We start from the raw sequence: 15,605 nt of genomic DNA on the forward strand, positions 1-15,605 counted from the left end.
ATTTACACTGATGTACTAGTTTACTACATGCAGAGAGGGTTGTGTGTTTAGGGGTTTTTTTTAATGTGGTGGAGGGTTTTTTTTTAAAGCTTTCCCCAGCTGCAATCTGAAATGGTACAGATCTAAATTCTTATGTTTTTACCACCTCACTTTGCATAATATGTGGATTGGCTCTAAGCAAATGCTTTCTATCCCCCTTCCCCCCCCCCCCCCCCCAAAGCTACAAGCTGCCTTGAATACATGTTAATTAGGAGGCTGTTGAGACTAGAAATTTACTTCAGTTGTGATTTGCGTCACATAAAAATCAGCAAGCCCATAAAGGCTAGCCATGTGATTGCAGCAAACCCCTCTTTAACTGTTCAGTCAGGAGCAGCCTTTGAGTTATTTTTATCTGGGCTCCAGAACCGACAGGTCACAGGATTCGTGTGCTGTTAAAAGCCACACAAAGAGATAATGGGAAGGCGATGTGATTCTAGTTGTGTAACCATCTCTCCAATTACCCCAGCCCCTCCCCAAGGAAGACGGCGGGCAGAGGGCCACAGCATGGGGACATGCCAGCTTGCTGTGCAAAGTTGTGGCCTGAGACAAAAGGGTTGCCAGCCTGAATAGCCTTAAGGCAACGGGTACCTTAAGGAGCAGCTCTTCTTATCAGCAGCGTGGTCAACTTGCCACCTGTCTCTCTGCTATTTAAAATAAGATTCTGCAAAGGGGACGACTTGGCTCACAGGGTTCCTGGCTCTTTCTATGGTGTGGCCAATAAACTTGCATTTGTTCTGGTGATGTAGAAAGATCCAAGAAGTACAATGTAGTTTGCCCATGCAAATATGTCCACAAAAGTCACTGCCAAACTGCAAATATGTCCCTGCCTAACTGCAAATACCTGTTAGGCATTCATGCTGCAATATGACCAGCCACGTGCTGCAATTCTGTTCCCCGGTGTTTGTGTGCAGATAGAGTGCAGCTAGTGGGATGGGTTCCCCATTGGAGCCCGGCAGAGCCCACCCCTCCCGCTGCCATGCAGGTTGCACCTGTAGAGCAGTGTGCTCCGCTGCAGCCTTGTCCTTTACCTCGAGCAGGTCATTCTCAGCTGCACACAATGACTCAGCAGCCTGCTCATCTTCAGGCTTCATGTATTCTTGGGCCCTTCATGTGCAGGCTGCTTTCGACAGAAGCCAGAGCTCACCACAGCGCTCACCACAGCAGAGAGGGGCAGGGTTCTTCTTGGTTCCTGTGGTAAGCCATTGCACAACTTGCCTTGTAAACACATGCTTGGGGAGCAGAGTTGCACCCGAAAAGCAACCGTCTCCCCACCAGCTGTCTCTCGCTTTTTGGAGCCTCCCTGCCTGATTCCCTTGAAATGATTCTGGCAAGCAAGTGGCCATTTATTTAAAAATATCTCTAAGTGGTTAACCCAACTGTGACCAAATTTGCCACTCAAAAGGGGCAAGCTCTACAGCAACTCTAGGGGAAGGGCCGTAGCTCAGTAGCTGAGCGTGTGCTTTGCATGCAGCGTCTCAGGTTCAATCTCCAGCAACTGAGATAAGGCAGGAGGTGAGGAGAAGGACCCTGGAGAGCTTTGTTGTTCAGTCGTTCAGTCGTGTCCGACTCTTCGTGACCCCATGGACCATAGCACGCCAGGCCCTCCTGTCCTGCGCTCTCTCCCGGAGTGTGCTCAAGTTCATATTCATTGCATCGGTGATGCTATCTAGCCATCTCATCCTCTGCCATCACCTTCTCCTTTTGCCTTCAGTCTTTCCCAGCATTAGGGTCTTTTCCAGTGACTTTTCTGTTCGCATTAGGTGGCCAAAATATTTGAGCTTCAACTTCAGTATCCGTCCTTCCAATGAGCAGTCAGGGTTGATTTCCTTTAGGATGGACTGATTGGACCTCCTTGCAGTCCAGGGGACTCATAAGAGTCTTCTCCAGCACCACAGTTCGAAAGCATCAATTCTTAGATGCTCAGCCTTCCTTATAGTCCAGCTCTCAAAGCCATACATTGCTACTGGGAAAACCATAGCTTTGAATATATGGACCTTTGTGCCAAGGTGATGTCTCTGCTTCTTACTATGCTGTCTAGGTTTGCCATAGCTTTCCTCCCAAGGAGCAAGCGTCTTTTAATTTCATGGCTACAGTCACCGTCTCCGGTGATCTTGGAGCCCAAGAAAATAAAATCTGTCACTGCTTCCATTTCTTCCCATTCTATATACCAGGAAGTGATGGGGCCAGATGCCGTGATCTTAGTTTTTTTAATGTTGAGTTTCAAAGCAGCTTCTGCACTCTCCTCTTTCACCCTCAACAAGAGGCTCTTTAGATCCTCCTCGCTTTCTGCCATTAGGGTGGTATCGTCTGCATATCGGAGGTTGTTGATAATTCTCCCAACAATCTTAATTCTGACCTGTGATTCATCCAACCCGGCGTTTCTCATGATGTACTCTGCATATAAGTTAAATAAGCAGGGCGACAATATGCAGCCTTGTCGTACTCCTTCCTCAATTTTGAACCAATCGGTTGTTCCATGTCTGGTTCTTACTGTTGCTTCTTGACCCTCATACAGGTTTCTCAGGAGACAGGTAAGGTGGTCTGGTACTCCCATCTCTTAAGAATTTGCCAGAGTTTGTTGTGATCCACACAATCAAAGGCTTTAGCGTAGTCAATGAAGCAGAAATAGACTTTTTCTGGAATTCTCTTGCTTTCTCCATGATCCAGCGAATGTTGGCAATTTGATCTCTAGTTCCTCGGCCTCTTCGAAACCCCGCTTGTTCTTCCGGTAGTTCTTGGTTCACATACTTGTAGGATTTTGAGCATCACCTTGCTGGCATGTGAAATGAGTGCAATTGTACAGTAGCTTGAACACTCTTTGGCATTGCCCTTCTTTGGAATTGGAATGTAAACTGACCTTTTCCAGTCTTGTGGCCACTGTTGAGTGTTCCAAATTTGTTGGCATATTGAGTGCAGCACTTTAACAGCATCATCTTTTAGGATTTTAAATAGCTCAGCTGGAATACTGTTATCTCCGCTAGCTTTGTTGTTAGTAATGCTTCCTAAAGCCCACTTGACTTCACTGTCTAGGATGTCCAGCTCAAGTTCAGTGAGCGCACTATCATGGCTATCAGGGACATTCAGATCTTTCCTGTATAGTTCTTCTGTGTATTCTTTCCACCTCTTCTTAATCTCATCTGCTTCTGTTAGGTCCCTGCCTTCTTTGTCCTTTATCATGCCCGTCTTTGCACAAAACGTTACCTTGAGATCTCCGATTTTCTTGAAAAGATCTCTAGTCTTTCCCATTCTATTGTTTTCCTCGATTTCTTTGCATTGTTCATTTAAGAAGGCCTTCTTGTCTCTCCTTGCTATTCTCTGGAACTCTGCATTCAGTTGGATATATCTTCCCCTTTCTCCCTTGCTTTTCACTTCCCTTCTTTCCTCAGCTACTTGTAAAGCCTCCTCAGACAGCCACTTTGCTTTCTTGCATTTCTTTTTCTTTGGGATGGATTTCGTTGCTGCCTCCTGAACAATGTTATGGACCTCCGTCCATAGTTCCTCAGGCACTCTGTCTATCAGGTCTAATCCCTGAAATCTATTCCTCACCTCCACTGTATATTCATAAGGGAGATTATTTAGGTCATACCTGAATGGTTTAGTGGTTTTCCCTACGTTCTTCAATTTAAGCTGAAATTTTGCAACAAGAAGCTCGTGATCTGAGCCACTGTCAGCTCCAGGTCTTGTTTTTACTGACTGTATAGAGCTTCTCCATCTTTGGCTGCAAAGGACATAATCAATCTGGTTTCGATATTGACCATCTGGTGATGTCCATGTGTAGAGTCGCCTCTTGTGCTGTTGGAAAAGAGTGTTCGCTGTGATCAGCGTGTTCTCTTGGCAAAACTCTATTAGCCTTTGTCCTGCCTCATTTTGTACACCAAGGCCATGCCTGCCTGTTATCCCGGTGATTTCTTGACTTCCTACTTTGGCATTCCAATCCCCTATGATGAAAAGGACATCTTTTTTTGGTGTTAGTTCTAGAAGGTGTTGTAGGTCTTCATAGAACCGATCAACCTCAGCTTTTTCGGCCTCAGTGGTTGGGGCATAGACTTGAATTACTGTGATGCTGACTGGTTTGCCTTGGATTCGTACTGAGATCATTCTGTTGTTTTTGAGATTGTACCCCAGTACTGCTTTTCCCACCCTTTTGTTGACTATGAGTGCTACTCCATTTCTTCTAAGGGATTCTTGCCCACAGTAGTAGATATAATGGTCACCTGAATTAAATTCGCCCATGCATGTCCATTTTAGTTCGCTGATTCCCAAGATGTTGATGTTCAATCTTGCCATCTCATGTTTGACCACCTCCAGCTTACCTTGATTCATTGATCTTACATTCCAGGTTCCTAAACAATATTGTTCCTTACAGCATCGGATTTTCTTTTCACCACCAGACACATCCAGAGTTGAGTGTCCTTTCGGCTTTGGCCCAGCCGCTTCACTCTTTCTGGCGGTACTCGGAAATTCCCTCTGCTCTTCCCCAGTAGTATATTGGACACCTTCCGACCTGAGGGGCTCATCTTCCGGCGTCTTATCTTTTAGCCTTGTGATACGTTCCATGGGGTTTTCTTGGCAAGAATACTGGAGTGGGTTGCCATTTCCTTCTCCAGTGGACCACATTTTGTCAGAACTCTCTGCCATGACCTGTCTGTCTTGGGTGGCCCTGCACGGCATAGCTTATGGCTTCACTGAGTTACGCAAGCCCCTTTGCCACAACAAGGCAGTGATCCATGAAGGGTGATCCTGGAGAGCTATGGACAGTCAAAGGAGGCACGACTGGGGAAGACTCTACTCCTAGACATTTGACAGTATATGATAAGGTTTTAACTGGTTCTGGGATTTTTAATGTTAAGTGTTTAATAATTTTTTTAATGTTTTTAAAATATGTTTTATATTGTATTTTTAAGATTTTAATGTTTTATAAACTGCTGAGAGAGCTTTAGCTATTGGGTGGTATAAAAATGTTATAAATAAGTTACCCAAATGGTCTGTAACCGTATAATATAGTAAGGTACTACTACTTACTATAAATAAATAAGACAGATGAATAGCCGGATCTGCTATAGGGCAGGAGCTTCCTAATTTCCCATATGCTACCTCCAGTATCATAGGCAGTATGCCTATGTACACAAGTTGCTATGTACACTGGGTAGCTGGTTGGCTGCTGTGTGAACAAGCATGCTGGACTAGATGGACCCTTGGTTTGATTCGGCATGTCTCTTCTTATGTGAGTTCTCTGGTTTTGTCATGCAACCATGACGAAGTGAAATGTTCGCTGTAGACCCTGTGAAGCGGCAACCGCACCTGACCAGCACCACACAAATTTGACCTAAGCGTGGAATCAGGGATAGCAGCCTTTCAGTGCTCGCTAATGAGAAAGTGCGGTAATCTGTGTAGGTGACTTAGGTTTAGGCTGGTGGTTTTGACCCCTTCCAAGGAACCCTGTCTCAAAAACCCTGTTTTTGCCCTCAGAACAACTCCTGTGCCTTTCAGAGTTAACTCCTGTTCCAGAAGGCATGTTCAGATGGCACTAGGTACCAGTGGGGTCCATTAAGCTTCATCGGTGCCTTGTCTGAACAGACTGTGCATCTTGGCCTGGAACGGCTTGCCACCTTTTTAACTGTTTCTGCTTCTTGCACTTCAATATGCAGAAATTAAGGAGGTAAAGCTTTTCCTATCATGGAGACAAAAACATACTGAGAAAAGCTTTACCAGGTTAATTCCGGCATGTCAAACCGAAAGGCACAGGAGCAAGGCCAGTCAAGACTGTGGCAGACTCGCATTCCATAACTGTCCTCTGGCTACTCACTTACTGGGGAAGATTGCAAGCGGGAAAGAAGCTGTTACTTTCAGGGGGGCTTATGAACGTGTGAAGTTGCCTGATAACGGAGTCCATCTAGCCCAGTCCTGTCTACTTTGACAGGGAGAGGCTGCTTTCTGAGAGTCTCCAAGCAGATGAGAGGATAAAGCTGTTCTTGAATGTACCCCTTCATTTGGGGGCTTGCGTGATGGAAGTCTCAGCCTTGCTACTTGACACCCTTTTTAATTGGAGATGACAGACTGACCCCGGGACTTCCAGCTAGGGATGTACGAAAGTCACTTACCTTTTCGAAGGGTGACATTCGTCGTGGGGGGGAGGCGCTCCGTCCCTCCCCCCGAAATTCTGGCTGGGGGGGGAGGCGCTCCGTCCCTCCCCCCCCCCCGAAATTCTGGCCGGTCAGCTCCACTCCGCAGGGATTCTGTGGAGCCGCCGGCCGGCTCCACCAGCGGCCGGACATCCGGCTGCTGGCTAGCAGGGACACAAATGGCGGAGGCCGTAGCCGCCGCCGTTTGCATCCCTGCAGTCAGCCGTGATAGGCTACGTAAATGTTTACGTAGCCTATCACGGCTGATTTAAAAGAAAAAAAAAAGCGTATGCAAATGGCGGCGCCCATGGGCGCCGCCATTTGTGTACGCGCATGTTTTTTTCCTGTCACGGTGTTTTTTAAAAATCTAGCTGTGATAGGCTACGTAAATCTTTACGTAGCCTATCACATTTTTTGGTGTTTTTTTTTAACTGGAAATGGTGGTGGCGGCAGCCGGTCGGAAGACCAGCCGCTGCCGCCGGAGCTGCCGCCATCAGGAAGATCTGCCCAAGGTAAGTCCCGTCCCGGGGGGGCGGGGGGGGGCAGACCGTTCCGCTACCGATTTCGGGGGGCCAAATGTGCTGGCATTCGGCCTCCTTGAGATTCGTGGCGGAATTCTCTGACATCCCTACTTCCAGCATGTACAACGCATGTGTTCTGCCACTGAGCTCTGCTGTGCTGTTTACTGGCCTTGTCATGGGACGTGGTTGAGAATTTTTGCAGTAGACAAAACAGATGGAATTAAAAGGGCCTGTATCTTTTGCTTTTTAGAATCTCTTCCTTTCCCTTTGTTTTTAAAATATGAAACCTTATGGCTCCCATGAAAATTCTCTTGCGCCAAAGTTGTTCTCTCACTCCTTTCTTCTTTTTCAGGGAACAAATAAAAAGAGTGAAAGATTCTGAAGATGTCCCCATGGTGCTAGTAGGAAACAAATGTGACTTGCCTTCCAGGACTGTAGACACAAAACAAGCTCAGGACTTAGCAAGAAGTTATGGAATTCCTTTCATCGAAACTTCTGCAAAAACAAGACAGGTAACACTGGTTGTGGTGTGTCTGTGTAAAAGAGAGAGAGAGAGAGAGAATGAGAATGAATTATTTCGCCTGAGGCACAGAACAGAATTTTCTGCTTGAATAACTGGTGTTTGTAGGATTTTAGTAGCAGCAACTTCTAATTCTCAGAGATAGTCATTCTCTGAGGTTGTTGAGATGCAACTGAGTGCTCGAAGATGGGTAGAGACAGGTTCCATTTTATTTGACTTTGAGAGCCAGTTTATATATCTGAGGTGACCAAAGTCCTTGTGCAGCCACTTTACTGCCCAAGGCCTGGCCCACACAAACAGCAGAAGAGATGGTAAAGCTTTTCTTGGACTGCCCCACTTCAGGTGGGAGATCTCATAACTGAATACTTCCACCAGGGTTTTTTTTAAAAAAGAAAAAGATACTTGCACCCAGAGAACTAGATGCTGGGAGGAAAGGGTTCTAAGCTTAGCTTTCTCCCTAACCTGTTAGTTTTCTATGTGTAGTGATATTTTTTTCCAAGTGGGGGAGTAGTTAGACATGACACATCTTGTGTCCCGTCCCCCCCCCCCCCCGCAGCCACATGCAGTATCAGTTTTGGCACCTGATTTGCTTTTGTGTAGACCACATCTCACAGCTGCTCTCCTCGGTCCAATTTCAGTGTCATGTAACCTACATGGCTCCTGTCTTCTAAAATTGCACTTTCCACATGCATTGGACTGTTGCATGGGGGGCAGGGGGTGACTTCACACAAATTCCTTATGGGAAATGGAGGCAGTAACAGCCGTGCACATGGACTTTACCACCTCAGATACACACCCCTGAACCTTAGCCCTATGAGTAGAATTTGGGGCAGGGTGTGTGCATGCACAATCTAACCCCACAAGCAGAAATTATTTAATAGCCAGTACCCAAACAGTGCTTGCTGGGTTGCATTCTGTCTTCTCTACAAAATCAGAAGTGTGTTGGGTTCAGAGGTCTGACTTCGCAACCTTCATGAGCTTTTTTTGTTTTGTTTTAAATCCCTGAAATCATTGTCTGGCGTCGAGTCATAAGAACATCTGGCACATTTCAAGTGGCAGGATGTCACAGCTGCAGCTTTGTCTGAGTTATTTTTAGGAATTTTCATAACAGCAAGAGTAAGCTCAATGTTTCTCTGCAGCTGCATACATAGTGGATTGTAGGGAAAAGTGTTTTAGATTAGCAACATCACTGGACAAGTATAAGAACATGCTGAGTAATATTGGTATTGCCAACTGCCTGTGTGGGCTCCTCTGATGTTCACCGTTCATAAGATATGAAGGTAAAATTGGAAATGGGAAAGAGAGAACAGTAACAAGAGCCACTTTGAAACTGTGCTTAATTGTTTTCACTTCCTTGACTCTGTAATTACCTGACCTTGATACAGAAATCACTTTCATTTCTGTTCCTGTATTCCTTTTCACTGAAACTAAACTGTCAAATGGTGTATTCAACTACGGCATATTGGGAATGTGTCCAAGGCTGCATATACACACTGCACAAATGCTGAGTTTGATCTGTGAGTACAGGATTGGAAGTGTGAGAACTTGCAGAAGCATCTAGACCTTGTGGTTTTCGGAGAAGACCTGAAAAGCTGTGGGCAGTGCCTAAGTCTTGGAAATCAAAAGTGGGCCTTTTTTGCCTTGCATAATTGCATGCCCATGTTCCAGAGAAGCACAGGGCTAGATTCCTGCACATAGTGAGTCCCTTCTCCACACTTCCATACCAACTAGGAAGCCCAGGAACAGTCTGCAGTGTGGCATTGAGATGCTGCAAATGCCCATGTAAAAAAATAAAATAAAATGGGGATGGATTGCAATAGTTGCTCTGACTTCTGTCCAGGGTTCTGATGGGCAGAGAGCTCACCTCCCCCAAGGGTTTTCATATTCACTACAGTGGGAGGAGACAAAGGGATATTGGTATGGAATGGATGGGGGAATTCCATTTGCTCAGGTGCTCCTGACATACAGGACTCTGGTTCAGGGCACACATCCTTTGCTCCTTGAATGTCCACTCCACTCCTCTCCTCTTTCTTTACCCTCCTTCCTCCAAGTTCTGGTAAATAAAACACAAACTTATAAATAAATGAATTTTTGCTGTAGTTATAATAATAATAATATAATGTCATCTGCATTAGTGTAATGTGGATGGCACTTTACAGAAAACAAAAGGACAGAGCCCTGCCCAAAGGGGCTTACAATCTAAAGTTTGACATCTATGCTTCCTTACTTGGCATCATCTGTGCTGAATTCATCATTTTCAGATTTGTTTGCAGTGTAGAAACCAGCCCTGACTATATTTCATATGACTATGGCTGCCTAGCCTCCTATGTATATTCTGTTTCCTCCATCATCGTGGAGCTTAACGTAAAGCGCTGCTTGCTGAAAAATGGTCACTTGATTTTGCTCAGTATTAGAATCATTTGCTCTGCTCTTCTAAGAATGTGTGATTTTTCCCTTCCCACCTTCACACTGTTAGATGTTTCATTTCCTTTAGGCCTTTTAAAGAGCTACACCAAACATTTAATCTCTTCAAATAGCACTTTACCAGCTCAGTGGTATGTGGGTGAAGTTGCTTGTCGTTTGGGACTAGCACAAGAAGAGATTCCCGAGGGCTGTTGCCAGCTCTTCGTATCCTTAGGCAACTGCCAGGTGCTGATGTTCGCCTTGGGTCCCCCTTGCCAGACCACAGGCTGCTTTTGCTATCATCATCATTATCATCATCCACCATTTAAAATCTCCCACAATGCCCTGGAGTGCCTAAGGAAGACATTCTGTTATTTATTATTATTTATTATTAAATTTATTAATCGCGCATCTGGCTGGTCACCCAGCCACTCTGGGCGATGTACAGCATATAACAAAACAGTTTAAAACAATAAAATTCTACAATAAAAACGTTTTCTTAAATACCCTAACCCACCCCAAATGCCTGCCTGAACAACCACGTTTTTAATGCACGATGGAAGCTCATTAAAGAGGAGGCATGGCGGAGTTCCCTAGGGAGGGAGTTCCACAGAGTGGGGGCCACCACTGAAAAGGCCCTCTCCCTCGTCCCCACCAGTCTAGCTGTTGGGGCTGATGGGACAGAGAGAAGGCCATCCGAGGCTGATCTTGTTAAGCGGCCTGTCTGGTGTTGCTGGAGGCGCTCCTTAAGATAGGCTGGCCCGGAACCATATAGGGTTTTAAAGGTCAAAACCAACACCTTGAATTTGGCCTGGAAAACAACTGGTAACCAGTGCAACTTCTTCAGCACTGGAGTGATGTGATCTCGCCGGCGGCTGCCTTTAATCAGGCGAGCCGCCACGTTCTGTACCAGCTGCAGCTTCCGAACCATCTTCAAGGATAACCCCACGTAGAGTGCATTACAGTAGTCTAAATGAGAGGGGACCAGGGCATGTACTACCGATGGGAGCAGATGGTCAGGAAGGAAGGGGCGCAGCCGCCGTATCAGATGGAGTTGATACAGCGCTGTCCGGCTCACAGCTGTCACCTGAGCCTCCATGGACAGCTGGGAGTCCAAAATGACCCCCAGGTTGAGGACCTGGTCTTTCAAGGGTAGCCGTACCCCATTCAACACCTGGTCAACATCCCCCAGCCTCCTCTTGTCTCCCACCAAAAGTACCTCGGTCTTGTCAGGGTTCAGCTTCAGCTTATTCCTCCCCATCCAGCCACTCACCGTCTCCAGACATTTGGACAGGGATTCTACGGCCAACCTTGGTGAAGATTTGAACGAGAGGTAGAGCTGCGTGTCATCTGCATATTGATGACACCGCACCCCAAACCTCCTGATGATAGCCCCCAGCGGCTTCACATAGATGTTAAATAGCATCAGGGATTGGATGGAACCCTGTGGCACCCCACAAGTGAGTGGCCACGGGTCCGAAACCTCCTCTCCCAGTGCTACCCTCTGGTACCTGCCGGAGAGGAAGGACCAGAACCACCGCAATACGGTGTCTCCAATGCCCAACCCCTCCAGGCGGTCCAGGAGGATACCGTCGTCAACGGTATCAAAAGCTGCTGAGAGGTCGAGGAGAACAAGGAAGGAGCATTTGCCCCTATCCAGAGCCCTCCTCAAATCATCCACCAAGGCGACCAAGGCCGTTTCTGTCCCATGCCCAAGCCTGAAGCCCGACTGAAATGGGTCTAGATAATCAGTTTCTTCCAAGTGTGCCTTCAACTGCATCGCCACCACCCGCTCAATCACCTTGCCCAAAAATGCCAGATTTGAGACTGGGCGAAAGTTGTTCAGAACTTGAGGATCCAAGGAGGGCTTCTTTAAGAGCGGTCTTATCACTGCCACCTTGAGGGCTGATGGCATCACTCCCTCCTCAAGGGAAGCGTTCACCACCGCCCTGATCCCCTCACCCAGTCTCTCTCTGCAGCCCATAATGAGCCAAGATGGGCAAGGATCAAGTAAGCAGGTGGTCGGCCTTACAGATGAAAGCAGCTTGTCCACTTCATCAGGAGGAAGAAGCTGGAACCTATCCGACAAAACCAGTTTGCCACAGGCCGCCTCTTGCTCACTAACTATCCACAGCGTGCGGAGTAACACTCCTAATCCGATCAATTTTATCTGCAAAGTGCCTTGCCAAGGCCTCACAGGAGGCCTTAGAATGCTCCAGTGGTTCAGGAGCCACAGAACCGACCAGGCTCATGGACCACTTGGAACAGCCTCCTGGGACAGCACTCTGCAGACGCGATAGAGGCAGCATAATATTCCTTTTTTTGCTGCCTTCACCACCACGTGATAGGCTGAAGATACAGCTCTAGCCTGTGTCTGACTGTCTTTGGAGCGAGACTTCCGCCACCGGTGCTCTAGCCGTCTCACCTCCTGTTTCAGAGCTCGTAACTGCAGATTGAACCATGGTGCAGTCCGAGCCCTGTTCAGGGGGAGAGGGCATTTCGGAGCCACCTAATCTAATGCCCCAGTGATTGCGGCATTCCAGCCACCCACCAGGGTCTCGACCGAGTGGCCGTTGGCGTGCCCCAGAGAATCCCCAAGCGCGTTCAGGAATCCATTTGGATCCATAAGACGCCTGGGGAGGACCATTTTAATGGGTCCTCCACCCCTGTTGAAGTGTGGTGGGTCCTTTGCTGTGTGCAATTCAGCCATTTCCTGCACCCATTATACATTCTCATATCTTGGATTTCTGGTGCTTTTAGTTGTAAGGGGGCAGACTAATTATTATTATTATTGGATCAGACTAACAACCCTTAGAGCCTAATATTCCGTCTCCAGTGGTGGCTAGATCCTGAGATCTTGAAGAGACCGTTTACTTGTCATCCTCTCCTGCTTTCTAGCGTTTAGAATTACTTTAAGCCGACAAGGAATGTCCTGGGCATGGTGCCAAAAGCATGTTGGCAGTGCTATGCCTGAATTTGTCTAACCTGTTAAAAAGAACTACTGGGTGACCAGTCAGATGGGCGATTAATAAATTTAATAAATAAATAAAGAACTAAACCACATACACAACCATGCCAGTTATGCTGTTGGCTATAACTAATGCATGTAATATTCCTGATTGCTTAATCATGGTGAAGCAGTAAGGCACAGGCTGTGTGATCGCACACTCCCTCCAGTTCCCCTTGCCTTTTGGAACACAAATCGCCCCCCACCCCCAGCTTTAACTGCACTTGAGTATTTCAGTGGTACCACTGTTAACCACAGTTAAGGCGAATCAGGATTCCCTCTTTATGTGGGTTTGAAACCAAGAGGGGAGCCTGGTTATTCTTAACTGTGGTTAATGTCTGTGCTGAGGTAATGTTTTAACTATGAGTGAAAGCCAGCCAGGGGAAATGTGTGGTTCAGAATGCAGGGGCATTGGTGGGCATGAAATGTGCACACTGGCTCCTGTTCTGGTGGCAGAGTTCACCACGGGTCAGAAACATTATTTCATTGGTCCTCCTTTGCTATTCTGTGCACTACTGGAACAAAACATTGATCCCTATTAAGGTTTCCAGTGACTTACACCAGTTGGACTTGAGGAGACAGAACACATGTGAAAGATTCTTCTTCTCCCTGGCACCCCATTCCCTGATATGTGTATTAATTACTCTCTTCTATGGCAAAGATCAAATTGTCATGCCAGTAGTCTTTGAGTCAAAGGGAGATTGAGATTTGGTTTTTTTCTCAGACAGCCCCCTCCCCCCCGGCATGGCAAAGTCAGGGGGGCGGTGGCACTTGTTTTTTAAAAAAAATATTTTAAAACAAACTTTTACTGGGGATATGCAAGCTCTTGTCCATTTGCTTGTTGGGCCCCAGCCTGTATCTCTCCCTATTATTTTAGCAGTGGTATGGCTAAGAAACCATTCTTCTGAAGTACAATTTCTGTTTTAAGGTGTCTAACATCAGATGGTAGTAGTTATCTTACTCTGTGGCTGAAACAACATTGGGCACAGAGATGCTGCTGAAAGCAGACATGTAATGATGTCGCAACAATCCAGCAGTCCCAATATTTTTGGGAGAGGAAAGGGAGAGAATTTGGTTCAGGTGTCATTTCCGCCTGCGTCTTGTACAGCAAGAACTCATACTGATGCTGAAGTCCTCAGTAGGATGACTTCTGCTCTTTTGTGGGGCGGTGGCGGTGTGTGTGTGTTTACATGGTAAGGTGTTTTGTGTGAAAGAGCCCTCATGTGGAGAAACCTGGAAGTTACCGTAGCAGGAAAAACTTGTAAGCAGGCATGGCTTTGAGGAATCCAGTAGAATGTCTGTCTGTTGACTTCCTGCAGAGCATTTAAAAAACCTGAAGGCCTGGTCTGTGTTCATCTACCAGCTGGAAGGGGTAAGACAGACACGCCCTGTGCCGAAGAATAGACTCATAGGACAGGAGGCAGCAAAGCATAGCTAGATAAGGCATAACAAAATATTTAAATGGCTTTCTCATATATAAAGCCACCTCTTGTTTTATAGTATGGCAAGAGTGCTCTGCAGCTTTTAGGATGTGGCATTGTTATTTTGAAACTTTAATTTGCAATGGGTTTTATTTTTGGATTGCCTTCTTATGTAAGCAAATTTGAGAGTCCAGTTTTTTTTTGTGGGTGGATGAAGGGGCTAAAAGGGGGGATAATGCAAGTATGCGCAGCTGGAAAGAAGAATTGAGTTTTAAAAAAATTACTAAAGAATTCCCATAATAAAATTTTGCAGCCCTAAACTCCATTGACAAACAAGGATGAAATGATCTGCAAGTGCTGCGTGCCTCTACAACTCTGCTCACTTTTGCCACTTAGCGGGGAACGCACACTAGTACTGTGAATCCCAGATGATAAGGCCTGGCTGGTGAATTCTGAGCGTACCTGCTAACCTCCCCTAGGTCATAATCCCCTTTAAATCTGCTGAAGTGTTGCCTTGCTTGAGAGAGTGATGTCTTTCTGTAAAGGAAAGTCAAAATCAGCTTTGTGTATTGAAGTGAATCCCGTTCTTGGCCCATCCTAAATGAGCTCAGCCTACATGGAAGCAGCACAGTAGAAGGTAAACTCCCCCTTCCGTAGCATCTCCTCTGAAAAGAGGCTTTTGGGCTCGTAAAAAATGTCAAATCTCTGGGCATTCCGCCACCCACTTTTTTCTTCCTCCCTGTGCAGGTTGCTCTTGCCAGTGGTCTGAACTGATCCTTTGCAGAGGGCTTTTGAAATTAGGACAAAGGCTGTCTGCAGTCCTAGGGCTACAGGGTGGCCACCCATTGCTTACCTATAGCAACATCTGCGGTTCCTGAGGAGTCTCATACAAAGATGAGCAAGGTTTCAACAATTTCTGTAAATGCCTCCCTGTGGGGGCTGGCTCTTTAAAAGCATTTCCCCAAACCCTCCTGCTTCTTGTGGTGGATGGCTTTGCCCCAAAATGGGCTCTTCTCTGGTAGTTCTTTGGCTTTTTGCGGTGGCGGTGCTGATAACAGTATATCTTTCTCCATCTGTCTGCATTGCTGAAACAAATGTTGTGAAACTCCTCTTTGTGATTGGCTGTCTTGAAGTGAAGCCGTTCAGATGAGTTGAAGGGTACACAGTAAATGAGCCCCCCCCCCATTTTTTCAGTGGGGGCTCGGGAAGGAGATATTCCCAGGTGTTGTGCCCCTTTAGAAAGTGAATGAAAGAGCATCTCAGATCATGATTGTGATGCATCAAGTGGGCAGCATTTCTGCCATAGCAATGTTAATGGAAAACGTCTGGTACCTTGGGAATAAGAGTAATTTTAGCTTAGTGGCTTTCAGATGGTTTTCTGAGGTGCCCTTGGGTTCTTCAATACGAGACAGTAGATGACCGTCCCTGAAAGATAGCTTGTCCACTGGTACCAATCCACCCTGTCCCCCCACCCCCATTGTGCAGCCACAAGAGAAAATTGGACCTATTCTAGGGCACATTTTGGATTCATGTGATGCAGAAGACCCAACAACTCGGGTGAGTGTCCTGAAT

At 46.5% G+C, this 15,605-nt stretch overlaps 1 protein-coding gene across 9 annotated transcripts in view; it reads left to right on the forward strand.

Moving 5' to 3' along the window:
- KRAS (KRAS proto-oncogene, GTPase) overlaps window positions 1–15,605 on the forward strand; it is a 58,245-nt gene that overhangs the window by 33,504 nt on the left and 9,136 nt on the right. For all 9 annotated transcript variants that reach the window (XM_084809133.1, XM_084809134.1, XM_084809132.1 and 6 more), the window contains exon 4: window positions 7,035–7,194. In XM_084809133.1, coding sequence (XP_084665259.1) covers window positions 7,035–7,194 — 160 coding nt within the window. The remainder of the gene's footprint in view (window positions 1–7,034; window positions 7,195–15,605) is intronic.

This window comes from Heloderma suspectum, chromosome 7 (assembly GCF_057233095.1).
Source record: "Heloderma suspectum isolate Gila_16-S chromosome 7, 16-S_ref, whole genome shotgun sequence".
In the NCBI taxonomy this organism is placed as follows: Eukaryota; Metazoa; Chordata; class Lepidosauria; order Squamata; family Helodermatidae; genus Heloderma; species Heloderma suspectum.